At 41.0% G+C, this 21,269-nt stretch overlaps 1 protein-coding gene across 8 annotated transcripts in view; it reads right to left on the reverse strand.

Annotated features, from left to right (window-relative positions):
* RALGAPA2 (Ral GTPase activating protein catalytic subunit alpha 2) overlaps window positions 1–21,269 on the reverse strand; it is a 322,181-nt gene that overhangs the window by 284,257 nt on the left and 16,655 nt on the right. For 7 of the 8 annotated variants that reach the window (XM_042931750.1, XM_042931748.1, XM_042931749.1 and 4 more), the window contains exons 2-3: window positions 8,985–9,095; window positions 3,682–3,734 (exon numbers count right to left, since the gene is read on the reverse strand). In XM_042931750.1, the coding sequence (XP_042787684.1) occupies window positions 3,682–3,734; window positions 8,985–9,095 (164 nt within the window). Of the gene's footprint in view, window positions 1–3,681; window positions 3,735–8,298; window positions 8,362–8,984; window positions 9,096–11,657; window positions 11,975–21,269 lie in introns of those variants that run through there. The other variant, XM_042931753.1, reaches the window with a different exon arrangement.

Below are 21,269 nucleotides of genomic sequence, written 5' to 3' on the forward strand. Positions count from 1 at the left end.
AACAATTTGAGATACCAGAGAACTAATGCCAATTCTACTACAGGATCTCTGGATCCCTGTGCCTTCCAGACTCCAGTTCCCACCACACCTTAAGTTTGAGGAAATGAACTTGAGATTCCATTTATAAACCAGGATCCTCAAATGGAGCCAAAGTGGTCCCAACCGAGAACACTCCCAGCCTCCCGGCAAAAGAAAAATAAACCCTCCAGAAAAACACAGGCTTGAAACAGATTAAATTGTTCAATTAAATCTGATTTCAAAATCCTACCACAAAAGTATGCAAGAAAAGAAGCCATGTTGAGAGATAGCAGATTTAGACAACTGAAGACTTTAAATATTGGAATGATCAGATACAGAACATAAAATGTTACATTGTTAATGTTCAAGAAAACAAAAGAGGTCTAGAAAGGAACAAGGATCAAAAGTCTATCAAAAGCAACCAGCCACACATGAGCACCAAACTTAAATAAAAACATGAAAAAAAAATTGTGATTTAAAACACAATAGAATGGTTCAGCAGCAGATGAGACCAAGAAACTCCCTGGAATGCAGCACAAGGAGGCTGGGAAAGAGGGTGAAAGCATGCTGGAGACGCATGGAGGAGAGAGCAAGAGTTTTAAATAAGAATCCTGGGAAGTACACCAGGAGGACAGAAAAGAGTCAACATTTGATCAGAGACAGCAGCTATTTTACAGAAATGATACACGATCTGAATCCGGAAATATAGGAAACACAGACACCAAGCAAGACAAGAGATCTTCCAGTAGACATTCTGTGGCGAAGCTGCAGGACACCAAAGACTAAGAAAAAGACTTTAAGAGAAGCCAGAGAGAAAAGGCATTTAGAGGAACAAGTAGACAGGGAACAGAGTTTAAGGCTGCTGCAATGGTAACCAGAAGCTAACAAAATGGTATCTGTAAAGGGTGACACAAGTACTTTTATTTGTCGCTACTGCTAATACTGTGTCTAAAATACCTAACAACCGAAGACAATGAAGATCAATACGGAGTAGATAAAATTGAAAGAATTATGACCCTCAAAAGAAGGGTCACACTAATAAATTTTAAAACTCTGGTGATCAGAAATTCTTAGAATTCCTCAAATTCTTTTTTTAAAGCTTACTTATTTTGAGAGAGAGAGAGAGTGCAAGCAGGGGAGGGGCAGAGAGACAGGGAAAAAGAATCCCAAGCAGGCTCAGGATGCCAGCACAGAGCCTGATGTGGGGTTTGAACCCATGAACCATGAGATCATGACCTGAGCCAAAGCCAGATGCTTAACTGACTGAGCCACTGAGGCGCCCTTAGAATCCCTCAAATTCTTAAAAATATATATATAATTTGCCAAACCTGAATCAAGAAAAAATGGAAAACCTGAAAAATCCTAAAATGATTAAAGAAACTGAACGAGTGGTTAAAATCTTCCCACTAAAAACAAAACAAAAAAGCACCAGTTTCAGATGGTTGTTACAAGAAAGACTAAAAAACATTCCAGGAGCACATCATTCCAATCTTATGCAAACTATTTTATATAACAGAAAAAGAAATACTTGACACCAGGTTCTACAACCTTTATAATAGGATCATTCAAAAACAATGTGAGGAAAAGGAAATTTAGGCCAACTTTAAGTTTTGAACATAGATCCAAAAATGGCAACAAAGTATGTGCCTCCCCCAAATTCAGAACTGCAATTTACTACATTAATATTCATGAAGGATCATCACATGGTTATCTCAGTGAATGCAGAAAAAAAAAAAATAGAAGTGAACTTAATCTGATAAAGAGTTATCTACCAAAACTTTAAAGAAAACATTGTCCTGAATAATGAAACATTAATAAAACTCTCTTTGAATCAGAAGCAGGATGACCATCTTTATCATGTCTATTTACCAAGGGACTGGAGGGCTGGGTTGGCACCGTAAGACAAGAAAACAGACTAACTGGCAAGCTTGTCATTATTCACAACCAGACAGTCCACCAAGAAAACAACAAAAAAAATCTGTAAACAAAATGTTGAAATTAAATAAATCATGCATATTCACTTAATCCAGCAGTGGGAATGGAATGAACTTGAACAAAGTTCAAAAACATGGATAAATCTCAGAAATAATGCTGAGTGTAAAAGGCAAGCCACAGATGATTATGTCCCATGTGAGACCATTTTTATTACACTCAAAACCAAACAAAACTACACAATGCATTGTTTAGGGATACAAATACTTGTGGTAAAACCATTTTCAAAAAAGAAAGGGAAAAGCATAATGCAAGGGAGCGGCTGCATCCAGAGAAGAGAAAGAACAGGATCAAGGAGAAGCACCCAAGTACCTTCTACTTCTTAAAATGTTGGAGGGGGAGGGAATCAAGAGAATGAGCTTTATCGTCATGCTTCAAAACTTGCATTTATGTTATAGATGCTTTAGTAAATATATCAAATGCTACATGTATAAGATAATTAACGGAATAGTTCAAACAAATGATGGTCAGTAAATACATATTTAAGTGACATACTTAATCAAAGCTCCTGTTAAAAAAACTCCTCTGCACAGGTTTCATTCACAGGAGGGTTACCACAGAAAATACATAAAATGAAGTTATTGTTACTCTGGGGAAGGAGTACAGCCCTTAAAGGAGAGAAAGAGGAACCACAGTTACTGACTGCCAGTCACGAGCCAAATACTGGGTGGGAGAGGTTTTCAGATCTGTTTTATTTCATAAATCCACAAACCCAAAAAGTCCATGGAAGCCTTCTCCCCTGGCCTCCCCCTCCAGCCAGCTCTGCAACAAATATGTCCTTTAGAGTCATAAAGTTGACCTCACACCAACCTAAGCACATGTCTCTTCAAATCATGAATAATTTCTAGATAACCAACAATTAACTTTTAGAACTACAATTTTTTTCTAGGATAGGTCCCAAGTTATCAGTAACCTGGCCACTTGTCTAATACATGTAGACAAGAATGACTTTAAGCTTAATAGGTCAAGAACTACACCCAAATATTGTTTCAACTTTTAAAAGAATATATGATCCAGGGTGCCTGGGTGGCTCAGTTGGTTAAATATCCAACCATGATTTCAGCTCAGGTCATGGTTTGTGAGATCAAGCCCCACGTCCAGCTCTGTGCTTGACAGCATGGAACCTACTTGGGATTCTCTCTCCCTCTCTCTGCCCCTCCTCAGCTGGTGTGCACTCTCTCTCTCTCCCAAAAATAAACAAACTTAAAAAAAAAAAAGAATATATGATCAACACACATTGACACACAGACACATACAAAGATTGCAATCTCACTAGTGGTCAGAAAAATATATTAAAAAGAATAAGTTTTTGCATGTCAGTTTGCATATATTTAAAAAAAAAACTATCACCAGTGTTGGCTGGGGAAACACACACATGACTTCAACATAAGTTTACATATAACTTTACATGACTTTTTTGGAAAGCAATTTGACAATATCAGTATTTGAAATGTGTATACATTTCTATCTAATAATTTCACATCTAGGTAACCATATAGGAAAAATTCTCCCACGTTTCCAAAAAAAAAATTCTTTACAGCAACGTTTGTAAAAGAGGAAGGAAAGAAATATATGCCCATCACTTTTTTATGTCTTCAAATGAAATTAAGGTCTACAATATCATATTTTCAGCAAAAATCTTAAAAGCTAAATGAATTAACAAAAACTTACTTCAAAAAGAAAGAGGATGGAGTCCAGCTCCTCCCTTTGTGACTTATTATTCCCTGGAATACATAAAAAAATTAGTTATCATGACAATGTATAAATTTTAGGATATTAAAAATTATGTTACCTTAAAAACATTTAAACTTCAACATATATTCATTTATTCAAAAACTACAAGGAGGCAGTGTGGAACCCATGACAGGCATGTAGACAGACACCAAGCCAGACCACCCGAGCCCACATCTAGCAGAGTTTCTCCTCGCTAACTGTTTAAACACAGCTTCCATATTTTCTAGGTCACTATCAACCCATGGAAGGAAATTTATTCATTTCTCAATTAGTTACTTCTGAGTTCAAGTTATGATGGACTACACAGCAAAAGCAAAGAAAGAATTCTCATTTTTTTTATATGAAGGGGCATAGAGAAGTCGTAACTATAAAAAGTCATGTATCTCTTTAGGCAATTGCACACTGTCCTCTTGATAATAACTAAATAATAAAAACTAAAAACCTATAGCAGCAGTTTCCATTTATTGTCCAGTCTCTAAGTAGTGAGCCCTGTGCTAAGTGTTTGGCATTCAGCATCTAACTTGGAAAACTGTTTCTGTAAAGGGCTGATAGTAAATATTTTAGGCTTTGCAACCTGTCTTGCAAGCATTCAACTCTGCCATGATGGGGCAAAAAGAGCCATGGATAACACATGAATGAACTGGGTATGGCTGTGTCCAAAAAATTATTTATAAAAACAGGCACTGAGCTGTAAGTTGTGGACCCCTGAGGTAACTGAATCCCCACACCTCTGTGAAGTAAGATACTATTCATTCATTGAACAAATACTAAAGAATGGCTCTATGTAATTCTAAGGATTCTTCCAGGACCTGAGGATGCAGGTGAACAGAACATGACAATCCTTGCCCTGAGGAAGCTTATATTCTGACAGGAGGAGGCATCCAACAAATGAGAAAAATAAGAGGGAAGGCAGATGGGAATGTCAAAAGACATGGTATGCAATTTTGACTAGGGAAGTCAGGGAACATGGTGCTGAAAAGATGACATCTGAGCAAAGATCTGAAAGAAGAAAGGGAAGAAGCCACATGGAAATCTGTAGGTAAGCAAACAAGCCATATGAAAATTTGGGAGAAATGTGTTCCAGGCAGAGGGACTGGACAATGCAAAGTCCTTATGTCTGAACAAGTATGGCATGGTCAGGAAACAGTAAGAAGGCCCTAATGTCTGGAGTGAAGGGGGAGAACTGCATCAGGTGAGGTTAGAAAGCAGTAGGATAAAGGCAGGCAGGTAGGGTCTGAGGCCATTGTAATGACTTCCAGAATTGAGAAGGCATTTAAGGGTTCAGAGTGCTGAGTCATGATCTGACCCATTTTTAAAGCGTCATTCCAGCTGCTCTTCCAAAGAGACTCTCAAGGGGGTGCAGGGCACAAAGGTGGAAAGGGAAAGACCATTTCTGGGGCATACAATAATCCAGGTGAGCATAATGGGAACACTGGCATTACCAGCCCAGACAGTGAGAAAAAGCCAATGATTCTGGATGTATTTTGAAGGTAGAGCCAATAAACTCAGGTTTTGGCCTGAATAACTGGAAGGCTGGTTATCACAAGATGATTTCATCATTTATAGCAAACATCTTCCTTCATTCTGTTGTTTTGGTATACTTTCTTCCTAGTACTCCAATCAAAACACAGATTGTATTAACAGCAAGAAACTGCAAAATCTCACCCTATTTTTATTGGTTCTTTACTATGATTCTTTGTAGTAGACTGCAAGAATGAAGTTTTTCCTCTCCTATCAAGAGATACCTATTTCTCTACATGTTGCATCTGAGATGCCACATAGCTTGCTCTGGCCAATGTGACATTAGCAACTGGGAGGTAGCAAGTACAACCTTAAAAAGCCTTTTGCACTTGCTGAGCTTACAATCCTAAGGCCAGCATGTAAAGAGCTCAAGATAGCCTGCTAACATGGAGGAGAACTAAGACACCCTGGTCAATAGCTTGCCAACTACAAGACATGTAAATGAGGCCATCCACTACTAGCTGATGTTAAGAGGCATGAGCCAGCCTAAACCTGAAGAACTGCCCAACAAACCCAGAAAATTATAAGCTAAATGACTCATTTTAAAGCACTTAGTCTTGGGATGGTTTATAATGTAATTTGTTATGCAGCACAAACTAACTGATACAGTCTTGAGCAATGAGATTTTTCTAAAAGGACAAAGAAAGCAAAAGGGGGAAAAGGAGGCACAGAGGAGCCTTTAAAATGGGGCTTGGGGTGCCTGGGTGGCTCAGTCATCTGACTTCAGCTCAGGGCATGATCTCACGGTTTGTGAGTTTGAGCCCTGCATCGGGCTCTGTGCTAACAGCTCAGAGCCTGGAGCCTGCTTCAGATTCTGTGTCTCCCTCTCTTTCTGCCCCTCCCCCACTTGTGCTCTGTCTCTTGCTCGCTCTCTCAAAAATAAATAAACATTAAAAAAATAAAGTGGAGCTTTTTGGTTGTAGTGCTTTTTTTAAGGTAAGAGATTTTAATATTTTTCTTTGTTTTTTTTAATTTTTTTTTAACTTTTATTTATTTTTGAGACAGAGAGAGACAGAGCATGAACTGGGGAGGAGCAGAGAGAGAGGGAGACACAGAATCTGAAACAGGCTCCAGGCTCTGAGCTGTCAGCACAGAGCCCGACGCGGGGCTCGAACTCACGGACCGTGAGATCATGACCTGAGCCGAAGTCCGACGCCCAACCGACCAAGCCACCCAGGCGCCCCTCTTTGGTGTTTTGATTACCCATAATATCACACTTTTCTCTTCCACACAACTGCAAAAAAAAGTTAAGTGGAGCAAAACTGGAAAATAGGTTAAAAATCAAATCGTTTCATATTTGAAATATCTACCAATTTGGAAAAAAATTAAGCTCAAGATTTATATCAATTTGTAAATCACAGGGGAAAAAACTGAGCAATTCATTGAAAAACAAAATACAAAACTACCTGTTGGCATCCTTGGACACATGCCCATATTTGATTTGTTGACCTTCCAGAGCCTGGAGCATTCTGTAAAACTCTGAGGCATCTGCTATATGTCCGAGACAACCACAGTGCATTGTCCCACATTCCTTCCCCTCTGTGCCTAACATCTGCCTCAGGTTTTACAGAAGCAGTCAGGGCATCTACACACTCCTCTCTGCATCCTCTTCTGTATACCTGACCCTGTCTCAACACACGTCCCCCAATACCCTGTCATCAGTTATCTCCCTCTTGTCAGCCTGCGAACAGGCAAGTGCATCCTTCAAAACCCTACCATGACCAAGCTACTCCTTGAGATACGATCCTGTCTTCATCATCAAACAGATGAAGAAAACCCTTCTAAAAGGGTATTCTTGTGCATAGCCTTCACTATCTCACCCTGTTACTCCATTTCTCCCCATCTGGCTTCTGATCCCACTACTCACCTAGACCTTTCTTTCAGCACTCAGGGACAACCTCCTCGATGCATTGCCACTTCCTAGTCCTACTGCTCAACTTTTTGCATCATCAGACATTGCTGACATTTCATTCCCTGAAATTCTCTTTTCTCTGCGCTTCTGTGACAAAACACTTTCCTGGCACCCAACCCCCTTCCCAGCCCACACGCTACTTCTTTATCTTTCCTCTTTATCTGCTCAATGAAAGAATGGATTACCCCAAATCCCTGATTGTCACTTTCTCTGCAAAGAATTTCTTCCTTGGCAACAGCATGATTGCCCCCTCTTCTCCTAAGCCCCAGTCCCTATATTTTTACTGTCCAGCCAGAACCAACACCTGGGTGTCCCACAGGCACCTCAACCGAGACTTCCCAAAGCTACACTCATCCTCCTCCTTCCCAAACCTGGCTTCCCTCCAGGGTTCCCACTGCTGTCATGGAAGCTTACAAACCAGACACAACATTCTGAAAGCATATATGTACCCCTATGCCTACTGCAGTATTACTTACAATAGCTAAGGTATGGAAGCAACCCAAGTGTCCATCAAAAGAGGATGCAGTAGTGTGTGTATATATATATATAAATATATATATTTATATATATATATATATATATAAATATATATATTGCAACAACATGGATGTATCTAGAGTATAATGCTTAGCAAAGTAAGTCAGACAGAGAAAGACAAACACCGTATGATTTCACTCATATGTGGAATCTAAAAAAACAGAACAAATGAGTAAACAAGCAAATAAAAAGCAGTATCAAACTATAGATGCAGAGAACAAACTGATGGTTGCAAGAGGGGAGGTGGTGGAGGGAGGGATGTGCAAAATTGGTGAAGGGAAGCGGGAGGTACAGGCTTCCGGGTGTGGAATGAGTAAGTCACAGGGATGAAAGGCATAGCATAATGAATACAGTCACTGGTACTATTAACAGTGCTGCACGGTGGCAGGTAGTAGCTACACTTGTGGTGAACCTAGCACAATGTATACACCTGAAACTAATATAATGTGTGTCAACTATACTCAAATAAAAAAAACACTTGTTTAATAAATAAATGAAACTGAGGTAGCAGTAAGGGTGTTAACATGTAAGGATTTCCAAAATACATGAAAATAAACAAGGTGATGATGGCAGCCAATACTTACTGAGCATATACTATGTGTCACACTCTGTCCTGAAATCCCAGGTACATGTTAACCTGTTCAGTGCTGATAGGAAGTAAGCTGAGTCAGAGGGAGGTTGCCCAAGGAGAAATAGCTGGAAAGGTAGCGCCAGGATCCAAACCCAGGCTGGATCCCCAGACTACACTATCCTGTCACCTAAATAGAGAGCGGATTGTGCAGTGTGACTTTATTGGCTTGGTTTTTCAAAGAATATTTTATGTAAGTAGATATTGGTATAACCATAAACCGATAGAACACATTAATAACATATACAGAAAGAAATACATGAAACTTTTAATAGTGGTTGCATGCAGAGCAGGACTGGGGGTCTAGGAAAAACATATGGTTCAATTTTCATTTCAAACCCTTTAATGGAATCTGAATTTTTTAATAATGTGCACATATTACTTTTATTTTTTCTTTTTAAGTAAATTATTCCTGTGGAACTCATGACTTCTGTGGGTTACTTCTTCCATTTTCCCTTTAGTCATCTGTTGTTCAAATAACAGCTGCATAAGTGAAAGCTCAAGGGAAACAAAGATGCTAACCACTGCAATCTCCCACCAACTTGTGGCTCACGACACATACAACCTTTTACACTTTATGGACATTAACAACAACAAAAAAAAACTTTGTACATAAAAAAATTGTTTGGTAGAAATGCTTACCTTTTAATTTCAAACTATTTTCCAGTGTTATAAAATTTTCATAGAAGATGAAATATATCTGAGAATAGTTGGTCTCAAAAAACTGCTTAAGATCACTTGCATCCACATTATCTGAAAAGAAAAAGTTTCCACAAGGAAAGATTATGACGATAACCTTATACAACTATCAGATCTCACAAACAACCTTTTCAGAAATGAAGGATAGTAAAAACTAGCTTTATCCCCCTATGAGACAAAACAAAACAACGAAAATAGTATCCCTCCCTATCCATTTGTTCTCCACTAAGAGACCTTAATAGGTCTGGGGCCCCTCCCCCCCCACACAGACCCCTGCAGGAGGTTGATTCAAGGGCATCAGAGCCATGGCGGCACTGCACTCACAGACCAGCTAGAAGGCCAGCGATGAGTGCAGGTCTGGAGAGGAACAAGATTCCTTCATGTTGAGGGTAAGGAATAATAGTTCATACAGAGGATGTGGCTTTTGACATAGGCCATAAAGAGGGATGAGTTTGTACATGTGAAAAACAATTTTGCTGCCAGAGTCCAACATGAGCCAGCTTCTCCTCCATCCCCACTGACCTGAGAGCAGCTCAGGAGAACTAGCAGATGTTCCCCAGCACACTTCCGCTTGGGCCACTGGTTGCAGCCTTCTCTCTCACTCCCAGGTGACCTGTTCCACTCCCGCTTGGACACAGGGAGACCCACCATGTGTTCCTAGAGTTTCCCTTAGCAGTGTTTCTCCCTGTTGCACTAGTTCTGCTAAACCAGGGACTGCAGCTATATAGGAAGGTTATGCAGGGAGCTTAGCCCAATGACACGACAGCAGCAACAGAACCACTTCTTCCGGAGGCCCAACTGTGCCTCCCAACTCTGGTCAGAGCAGTGATCCACTGTCGACACACCTGTGTATGTTTTCCTTGGCAAACAAGGTGCTTGTGCCATTTACCACAGGGTCCCGAACAAAGTGTTAGCTCTTGGGAAGAATACACCAGTAAATCTTGGGAAAATTAAAAACAGCTTCTTTAAATTCTGCAAGGATTATCCAAGATTGCTATTCAATCTACAACAAAGTGGATTCAGTTCCTTTTGGGGTCCTAGTACTGTGAATATATGTGAACACATCCATTATGATGTTTAAGTTCTATAAATTTAGCACTAATGCTGGTGAATCTAAGGAGTTCTTGTCCTCAGATAACTACATAATTCTGATACAGTTCTTCAAAATAATGCACATAAGGTGTTTGTAAAGTCATATGAGCTGTCAATTTCATACTGTATTTTCTGCCCCCTCCCCAAATAGCACAGAGCAGTGGAAGTTTCTAGTAACTAACAAATTTACCCATGTGAAAGCAGTAGCAATGACACTAGTATGATCATTCTTATACATGACATAACCTTGCCAAGGAACCCTTGAGTACCTTCCACAGAATGTGCAATTCCCAGAAAGGATTCTGTTCATTTTCGCTCCAATACAAACTGTTGGCCGACCCACCACTAACTGTTCCCTCTGAAGCACACTTCACCCGCCAGCTCCTATTAGCACTCACTGGTAGCTGAAACATCCCGAGCCCACCTGGAGACTAGGTCAGTGCCTCTGCTATTTCCCCACAGGCTGGTTCTCCCCAAGTCATAAAACATATACTCTACTTAATACCTGATGGAATCCCTCCTGATGGAATTCTTGACTTTATTTTGAAGGAATGATCTGTCTTTTCTGTTAGAGATACTACCAAATCTACAGACCCCCAGTCCATCCCACGCATCACTATGTCCCCTACATCTAGCACCATATTTATTTAGTTCAATATTTTCTTGAATGAGTTAAATAAAAGAAACAGCCTATAACATACAATGATAGGATAATGACCATAACATGTAAACCATTATATCATATGCCTACAGGAAAGGAATGGCCTAACCCACTTTTAAATCCCTGGTACTATCAAGAGAGAGGTTTCACCCCTGTGCTGAGGACTCCAGATTTCACCCTGCAAGCTCTGCCCTCCAGGCCTGCTGCCAGCTGGGTTTCTCCACGTGAGGGTCTACAAGGCTCCTCAAATCAAACATGTCCAAATAAAAGTATTGTTCTCCCCTCAAATTCTGTTCCTCCCTCAGGCCCCACCACCCACCCAGCTGCTTGTCATCCCAGGTCCTTCTCACTCTTCACAGCACATCTCCGGTGTGTCAGCTCCACCTCTGTCATGCGCCAGCCCTGGGCACTTCTCGCCCTTCACAGCCCTGCCTAGCTTATGTCACCACAAATCCTCGCCTACCTGCAACATGCCCTCTGCCCAGAGTCTGGCTTCCACTTTTCCCCTCCACAGTCCATCCTCCACCATGCAGTCAGCAGAAAAACTTAACAATGTAAATCAAACCAGGCCATTCCTTTGCTCAAAACCTCCCAGTAGCGTCCAATCGTACTTAATAAAATCCAAACTCTTGACCATGGCCTATAAGGTTTTCCTGCATGGTTTCCTCCATTCAATGCCAACTTCATTTCACACCACTCTGTCCTTCACACCCTACACTCCAGCCACAGCAGCTTCTTTCTATCCCTTAAACTTGTCAAACATATTCTCCATTTGGGGAACCTCTAGTCTGCACTGCCCCCCCCCCCCAGACCTCTATATAGTTCATTCACTCCCATCCTTCAGAACTGGGATCATACATTACCTCTTCAAAGAAATCTGAAAATGCCCCACATGTCATTCTTCACATGTCATCTTATCACCATGCCTTCTTCCTTCCCAAGTTCTGCAATGGATAGATGCCTGACTGCTCACCAGTGAAGGGGCCTCAGACACAGAATGCCATTAGCAAGTGAGCTGGTACCCTGGCATTGAGGATGGGAGTGCACTAATGCAGCAAGGTGGCACAGCAAGGTACTGGGATCGATGACTCCCTCATCTTTCCTGGGTCCCCCTTGGTCTATCAGAGATACTCAAATAGAGCAACCTGAATAAAGAGGGTCCTAGCCAAGGTTGAGGAACACTCATACAGACTGAGATCCTCTCATGAAGCCAAAAGTCCAGATAATAGCCACCTTCCTCCTCAGCCATTCATCATCACTTGAAGTACTCACTTGAAGTACTCACTATCAAGACCATTAGATACCTTTAAGGTAACTTGATACACAAGGAAACTAAGAGCATTACATCTATAACATATTCAGTTTTATTTATGTATGTGAGGACTCCTCGCTGGCCTGGGAGTCCTCTTCACATGATTCCCCCCACTACAGCACTTAAGATTAGTTGAAATTATCTCATTTATTCATTTACTTCTTCACTGACTGGCACTCAACTAGAATGTAAGCTGAATAAGGGCAGGAATCCCATTTGATTTGTTCATCGCTCTAGTTCCAGCCCCAGGAATTGAGCTTGGGACCCAGAAGGTACTCAATACATATTTGTTAAATAACTAAAAAAAAATAAGCACTAAATATGTTATATCTCTAATTCAATAGCTAGAAGAATTTACTTGTCTTATTGTTAAAAAGCAAGACTCATCAGATGAGTATTTATAAAGTAAGCCTAGATCTTGGAGAAGGAAACCACAGGTACTGGAATTTAGCATCCTGCAAAAAGGAACACAAGAAAGCAAGAAAGGGCTATATTTTTAAAGTTTATTTATGTATTTTGAGAGAGAGAGAGAGAGAGATCACATGAGCAGGGGAGGGGCAGAGAGAGAATCCCAACCAGGCTCCCCACTGTCAGCACGGAGTCTGACATGGGACTCAAACCCACAAACCATGAGATCAAGACCTGAGCCAAAACCAAGAGTTGGATGCAGAACTGACTGAGCCACCGAGGTGCCTCAAGGAAGGGCTGCTTTTCAATACGACCAACTCCAAGAAGCATAGAGAGAAGGAGGAAGACTTTGTTCAGAAAAAAAAAAAAAAATGAACAACAACAACAAAAAAAACAACTATGACCAGAAACATCCGTTAGACAGACATTCATTCTTTACCCATTCATTCAAACATTACTGAGCTGGTACCCAGGCCGACCAGCCTTGAGACAAGTGCTAGGAAATTCAAAGAGAGTAAGATGCAGGGCTCTCAAGGGTACAGAAGTAAACAAACAAGTAATGCAAAAGGCAGCATGACCAAAGCTAATGAAGAGCATCAAAGCAGGGAGTGGACAAGGCCACTTGAGGAGGTTGAGAATATTAATAATGCTATATATTCATGCTTTAAAAGACACTTTAAAAAATTTCGTTTATTTGACCCTCACCCATAACCCTGTGAGGTAGATGGGGCAGGTGTGATCAAGATAAAGAAACCACAGGCTCTGGATCTTACATAACCTGCCCAAGGTAACACAGCCAATCAGGGATGTGGGCAGAACTCCTGTCCAGGTCTTCCAACTCCAATCTGAACCACACAGAGGCCTCAGAGACAAGAGGGAATAAATTAAAACTAGAAATCAGGTCATGAATGTATAAAAATAATCATCACCTTGGGGATTTGCAGAAGAGCCAGATAAAAAAGAGCAGGAAGATAAGCAGACAGGTGAGAAATAATGGGAGTGAGTAGCACTGAAAATGGGAACAGCCAATTTCCCCAAGAAGGAGCCACAGCACTTGGGGTGACCAGTAAGGAAGGGTGCTGAACTATAGAGCTCAGGTGGTAGTGTGCTTTTGAGGTGATGATTTTCAGTGTCTTTGGCACAGACATGAACACACGGCCTAACGATAATAACAAAGCTCAGGGAAGTATGTTCAGACTAAACACAGAGAGGCAAGCAGCAGACAGCTTTACAGAGCTGAATTTTTAAAGAAATTCAAAAAAAAATTTTAAAGAAATTCAGTCATTTCTGAATTTTTAAAGAAATCCTTAATTTCTCATTCTCCTTTGCAACCAACCAAGAGCCAATAAACTGTTTCTATTATTTTCTCATTTTATCTCAAAAGTATTCTTCTATAATCCATACCAAAAGCTACCCCCTCCCACTCCTCTGTCCAGCTAAAACCTCTTGTTGACAATTCTTTCTCCCTATCTAGCTGAAAGGCAATAGCAAAGGTTGAGGTCAAAAACATCCAGAGCAGACTGCCTGGGTAAAGTCCAGAAGCTATAGGACCTTGGATAAGTTATTAAGCACTCTCTGCCTCAATTTCAATCTCAGAAATGGGGTCAACAATGGTTCCCATATCACAGGACTGCTGTGGTGATAAAATGGGCATGTCAGAGTGTCAGCTGGCATTATATAAATGTTAATTGTTTTACAATTACTTAGCTCCTGACAAAGGCTATCTCACTAGGTGGGAATAAACAGCTTCATTTACCTGTGAAGCCATAAAACTCAATGACTCATGAAACTCATACACTTAATGAGACTGGCCCTTATTAAATGGCACTTGATTCCAATACAGCAATAAGCACTACCCATAAACAAACCTATGAAACTAATGGGATTATCCCCCTATTTCCTTCCACATATAATCCTTTTCAATACCATTTCTACTACTTTTTAATTGACAGGATCATAATAGAGCTGCACAAAAACCTGCTTCAGCAGACCAAAGGAAGGGGAAAAGATCGTTATCCCACTTGGGAGCCCAATGGAAACCCTCAAATGGAACAAGGAGCTCAGTTCAGTTCCTCCCTAGGAAGGAATGACCACCCCCCCCCCCCAGTGCTTCCTACTCCTCCGTCCCTCCAGTGCCCCCTACCAGAACTAAGAGTCTTCCAAGTCTTGCCTACACATCCAAGTGCAGAGGAAGATGGTATCATTTACCACGTTACTCAAATTCCCTAGACAATGGCACTGAAAGCATGATGCTCAAGATTACAGACTGTGATACGGACAAAGGGGAAATAAAAATTCAAGGTGAACTTCACAACTTAAATAAACATAATTTAGAAACTGAGAACAAGGAAAATAAACTAGTCAGATGCAAGATGGAAAACAATGACCAAGGATAAATGCCATTAGTGTTGCACTGTTACTTAAAGGCTCAACTGCCTTGGTCCCTGTCCTCTTTCCTTCTTGTGGTAGTTTGTAAAAATGCCACAAATTATTCCTTACCTGAATCCACACCTTTGGATGGTGCACACTCACAATGATTTGGGGCTGATTTCCTGACTTGCTTTGGCCAACCAGTCATTAGAAATATGACCCGGTGGTGGCTAGAGAACCTCAGGTGGCCTCTGGTCAAGGGGCCAGAGGAAGTTCATGGAGCAGAGCTGGACCGACCCCACAGTGGAACCAACACCAAGCAACCAGCAGCCAGAGGCAGAGCCACCCCAGACAATGCAGTTGGGTGAGGAAGAGAAATAGACACGTGTTGCCATAGGGCCCATGTAAACCGTGAGGTTTGGGATGGGCTGTTATTCAACATTATCATGAAAATGTTGATGGGGAGGAAGAAATTCATCACCAAGCAACTTCACTGGCCATGAGGGCCAGCAAGCCCATGAAGAGATGCCTCCAAGTATAACACATCTTCACTTCCATTAAAGAAGAAAAAGCAATAAAAAATGGAACTAAATAACAGAGGCTGCCCCACTGATAACAAACTTCTGTCAACAGTAATCGATGCAGGCAGGGACTCCTTTTCCTGACATTAGCAAGTAGGTTTTAGAACCTCCTGTGTATGCAGTACTATGCCAAGGGCAGGTAAATGACCTGGAGCTTCGTACCTGGTAAGGAGGTAAAATCTACACAATGAAGCCCTTTCAAGACTCAGCAAGTAATCAGGTCATAAGACAGCAGGTATGCTGACTGTGCCTCAATGGTAAATTAATGCTTTCATCATTATTATTATTATAGAGAAACACACATCTAAAAAATGCATCTATTTACAGATGTAAAAATATCCCTTATACTGATTATATACAAATACAAAATCCTGGTGTGAATGAAATGCTAAATCACATAGCAGATGAAAGGTTCAGCTCCAGTGCTTCAGGACTCTGAAACAAGATCTGGTCAAGGACGTGATGTGAAAAGTCTGGTGGAAAAGGATGAGTTGGCAGTTGGGCCTAGACATCCCCCAAAGTCAGCTTGCAAGTAAGGACACCTGGCCTGACACCCCACTCGCCCCACACCCCACCAGGCGAAGTTATTTCTAGAAGTTCTGCAATGTCTTGAGAACTAAAAGATCAAAGTCCATCTGCAAGCATACTTTTTCTAATGCCATAGAGAGTTCAAATTTCAGAAAAACTCTCTCAAGTGCCATGTTTTCAATCCACATCCACTTTTAGGTATAAACATCACTGGACATATTTGACATAAAATTATTCCTGGAGTCATCCAGAAGTTAAGCAATAATGTACTGAAAATAACCCTTACTCCACCCCACCCCACCCTTGCTCCTATACAATACCCAGCCCCTACTCCCTACCTCCCCACCACAAGCTGCTTGACACCAGACTCAACAAGAAGACAACCATTAGATTAGGCACACACCAGGGATGTCCTTTCTGGCAGTCCACCCTGGTTTCCATCTATGTCTGTAGAAATCCAAGCTTCCCACATGACCCACATCTCTGAATGTCACCTCAGTACGGCTCTGGGAATCACCTAATCTCACCCCAGCTTCCTAGCCACAGCTTTTATACTCCCTATATCCAATAAAGCTTACCAGATACCCCTCCTCCACCACATCTGTAAAGGTCTCCTTCCATTCTAGCTCTACCTAAAACCTGGAGCCCCTTGAGGAGCCTGCTTCCCTGCAGACTATAAAGTAAGCCTCCCATTCTCCTCCACCACCACTTACCACTTGGCCTAAAATGAGGTCAGTGTCCTCCCTGCAATATCCAGACCATTGCAGTGCTTCCCCTCACATACATGGATACTTCCTTGCTGCTCACACAACCAATCCACACACCAACTAGCCCACCCACCCAAGCTGCACAGACTGTTCCACTCACCCCAGCACACTCTCAGAAGATTTCAGAACCTGGATCACTCTTTCTCTTGTAACTAGCACTAATTTTGGCATTTATAGAGGTGATACCTGACCTTCTCACCCCTAATGAGACTGTCCTCCAGTCTGACTCTGGCTATGCATTCCCCCCCCAACAGCCTAGACCCACTCATTGCTTGTCACTTCCCCACATCTGGGTTCTCCGTCTCAGTCCTTTCTCCTGCAGCCTGCCATTTCTTCTCATCCTGCTCACCCCTTCTAGAAACCTAATTCCAACAACTTTTCAACCCTACTGGGTCCTTGAACCCAATGACCCCACCATGCAGTCACTATCTATTCTCCGTCTCAAGTCTTCACTTCTTTTTTTCCCCCTAATTTGGTTTCCATAACCCATCTTTGCATTTACCATTCATGCCTCCCCTTTTCCCTTTCCATATTCACTCAAGAGAACCCCAGTCTCAGTTTTGACCTCCTTAAATCAACTGAATGTATTTATATGAACACAGGCCATGTGCTACATAGAAAAAAGGATTTTTAAAATTGTTTTAAATACTGAATATATGTGAAAGAATAAGTTTCATATATATGTAACTTGTGATATATAATAATAAAATGAACACTTTAAACCTAGTCACCCAACAAAGGATCCAAGCCAACCAGGCTTTTGCTCCACCATTCAAGCGAACCCCATTCACACTGTTAATCCAATTTTGAGTCTTCTCCAGGGCCAACAGTAAATACACACGTGCTTCTATGCCCAAGCACCATCAGCCTGGCCCAAGAGAAGGAAAAGGCCACTAGAACCCTGGCATAGCTTCTAGAAGCATGCTGGGGCCTAAACTACATATTCTTATTTGCAGAAAACAACACAAACTCATCTTTCAGCTTTGCTGATAGTTTTGTTTCTTATATATGTTACAGCCATGTTGTATATACCACTTACTCTGTAAAAAATTTTTTAAATTCTTCCCTAAAAATATATATGTATTCAAAATTTTATTATACTGGATGATTTACTTCCATAGATGTTCTCTATAGCATTTAACCTGAAAAGTAAAATTGGCCTATAGTGACACTGTTGGTTTCCCTCCAGCCCCCCACCCCAGTCACTTCCAATTTCCTCTTTCTGACAGAGCCTCTATTTGTTCAGGGCTCATCCTCCCCCACAAAGTCATGTCCTTCAGAGAGGCTGGCCTGTCCCCGGCCCCAGGACGCCAGACTTGATGCTGGTCAGCCAATTATGGTGCCAACATACCCCTTGCCAGTGATATGTTTAGGCTCCAGCCTGTGACCCAACACTGGTCAATAAGAAATGGGAAGCACTTGGATGGAGAGGTCTGGAAAAGATTCGTTGTTTTTAAAGAGACACAAAGAAGTATTTCTTTTTTTCCTGCCTCTGGATGTTGTTCTATTTGGGTGCAATGCTTGTAATGGCTGCAGACATTTTGCCACCTTGAGGACAAACCTGCCACACTGAGGATACCAAGGATGGCAAGGCAGGGAGGCAGAGAGAGTCTGATCTGTCAACACCACAGAACTGCTGAATGAACTAGCTGACTCTCGGGCCACTCTGCCTTGGGACTGCTTTTACAGGAGGAAAAAAAAAATTCCTTATCATTTACATTTATATATGAGTTTTCTGTTACTTGCATCTGTTACTTGGATCCAAAAACATCCTTGTAAGTACTGAAATAAAATCTGACAGTTGAACAGGAAACAATTATTAGTATGATTGAAGAGGCTGGAAAAGATATCCATCCTACTTCATTTCCTAAGATGTACAATTTTCATTCCTTTATACCCATAAGGTAAACTAGATATAGAAAGCAAAATTCTTAGAAGTCAGGAAGCTATTAATACTTTGTTATCCAGGACTGATAGTCCCTGTGTAAAAGTAATTCTGTATAAAGATGTACCCCAATTACCTAGTGCTAAAGTTTTTAAAAGTAGAGCTATTTTATTTAAATATTTTAACATGTTTCTCAACTGCAGGATTCTAAGACTTGGTTTTTAACTGATATGAAGTACCAACATAATAAAACATAAACATACACCAATGAATTACACTATTTAACCAAATGTGCTTTACACACATTTGAATATATCTTTTCCTTCAGTAGGAATCAAGTTTCATCAAACTTTTTAAGTCAGTGCAAAACTGCTTTTACTTTTCTTGATCTGAATTGGGGCTAGCCTAAATTACAGTCAAAACCACTCACCAGGGAGTTAGAGACAGAAATAAAACAGACAAAGCAGGAGCTAGCTGGTAACCTCTACCTCTCCTCTAATAACTAAGGAAGGAGAAAAGTGGTGATGAGGGCAGAGAGAACCATCTTACTTAAGTCTTCACTTCCTGATGTAGAATAATGTCCAAGGAGTTTTAAGTCCAAAATTTAGGATTAGACCATGTATAATGACTCTTCATGTAAAACTGTTTATGTATGTTGCACACCCAAGACAGACACACAGAGAGAGAGAGAAACAGAGAGGGGGATGCACATAAGCGAGAGAGAACACAGAAAACATACTGACCAAAATTCTAACAATGGTCATCATGAGACTGCAGAATCTGAAGAGCCTTTGCATACTTTGATTATTTTTTGCTTATCTGTATCATTCAAATGTTTATAATGAGTACATTAAATTTCATAACCAAAAAGTTATGCATGACAGCGTGGATGGAACTTGAAGGCTTCATGCTAAATGAAATAAGTCAAACAGAGGGAAAAAATGTATCCAATGATCCTGCTTGTATGTGGAATCAAAAAAACAAAAAAAACAAAAACAAAAACTAGCCAAATTCATAGAAAAAGAGATCAGACTTGTGGTTACTAGAGAGGGGATGTGGGGGTGGGGTGGGGAATTGGAGAAAGGAAAAAATATATAAACCTATCTTTTATTTTGGGGGAGAAAAAGTTGCCATAATGTTTTGGAAAAAGATCTTTTTCAGATCTTTTTCAAAGTCTGACTATTTACCATAAAAAAAGAAAAGAACAACCCAGCAGACATGACACCAGACCATAATGTTCTTCAAACGTGTCATACTTTCCAACTTTGAAGTACACTCAAGACCCACACAATATATAAAATAGTATCTTTTCCAAGACCAAAATGCCCCAAAACTGCAAGTAATTTAAATTTCCCCTGCTCAACACTGTAATGAAACTTATTCTGTAATAACATATACATTGTACATAATGCCTTGTAATGATCTAGTTATTGAGGACTTTTGCTGTCTTTAAGGAAAGCTGTGGTTCTGTCATTTACCAAAAACTGTAGAAAAATAATAGAGCCAGGTAGGAAGAAATTATCTCTGCCCAGCCACTCAATAACTTGTACTGAGTAGGGACAAACAAATGTGTGACATCCCCAAATGGAAAAGGTGATGAAATTTCAAATCCGGATAAGGTTCATTTCTAAGACCTGGTAGTCTTAGCATACATTAAGGCATGTTTCTTCATTCTGTGTAAACCTGGAACTGACAAGCAACTGCCAGAACAGAATTTCCATCTGTACACACCTAGCAACAGCACTTCGTAAAAATCACGTGTTTTCAATTAACACTGAGCTAGCGATCAAGGCTCCCTCAGGCCTTTCCATGAAGAAACACAATATAAAGTACAAATGGGGCCCTAACTTAGCCTGCACCTGAAATGGAGCCAACCACTGGCTTTTCTTGGCAATCATTTATAAAGATAAATTAATATTATACTGACAGACCAGCATTATCCTGTGCTCATTCTTTTTCAGCTGCTGGCAGATCTCCATTTTTTGTCAACATCAGGGGTACTCTCTAATGTCTCTGCTCTGTGCCTCTTACTAGAATTTGGGGTAACACAGCAAGCCTGCCTCCATACTGTTACAAGCTTGGGCTGCTGTGTGGGCCCCATCACATGGCCCCACTGCAGTCTAGCTTCCCTGTCCCATGGGCTGCAGTGTTCTCCTCACTACTCACTTCTGCAATAAGGCCAGACACAGGCCACGTGTGCTCTACCTTCCTCAGAACCTGGGACTACCCTGTCATGGCTTCCACAGCCACTCACTTTTCTTCCCCAGCACCACTTCTTTTTCTTACCTCTTCCTTTTTCTGTCTCTAGCCACTGCTCAGTATTGGGACAAAGGACAGGACTTCTAACAAAATGAGCCAAAAGAAAATAAAGCTTTCTACAAAGAAAGGTCTTAAAGGTCAACTCAGGTCATACCCCTGCTCTTACTTCCCATGGGGCTCTCCATTTTACCTTATAAGTCCTCCCTGAGACCTACAAGCCCCACCTGGTCCTACCCTTTCCTCCCCCACTCCCAACTCCTCCAACTCTATAGACTTCCACTAGATTCTCAAGCGTATTTATGACTTGGAGCATGCACACTTTCTGTGTGTGCAGATTCTTTCCAGGAATTACTGTTCCTTCTGGA

This window comes from Panthera leo, chromosome A3, assembly GCF_018350215.1.
Source record: "Panthera leo isolate Ple1 chromosome A3, P.leo_Ple1_pat1.1, whole genome shotgun sequence".
Lineage (NCBI taxonomy): Eukaryota > Metazoa > Chordata > Mammalia > Carnivora > Felidae > Panthera > Panthera leo.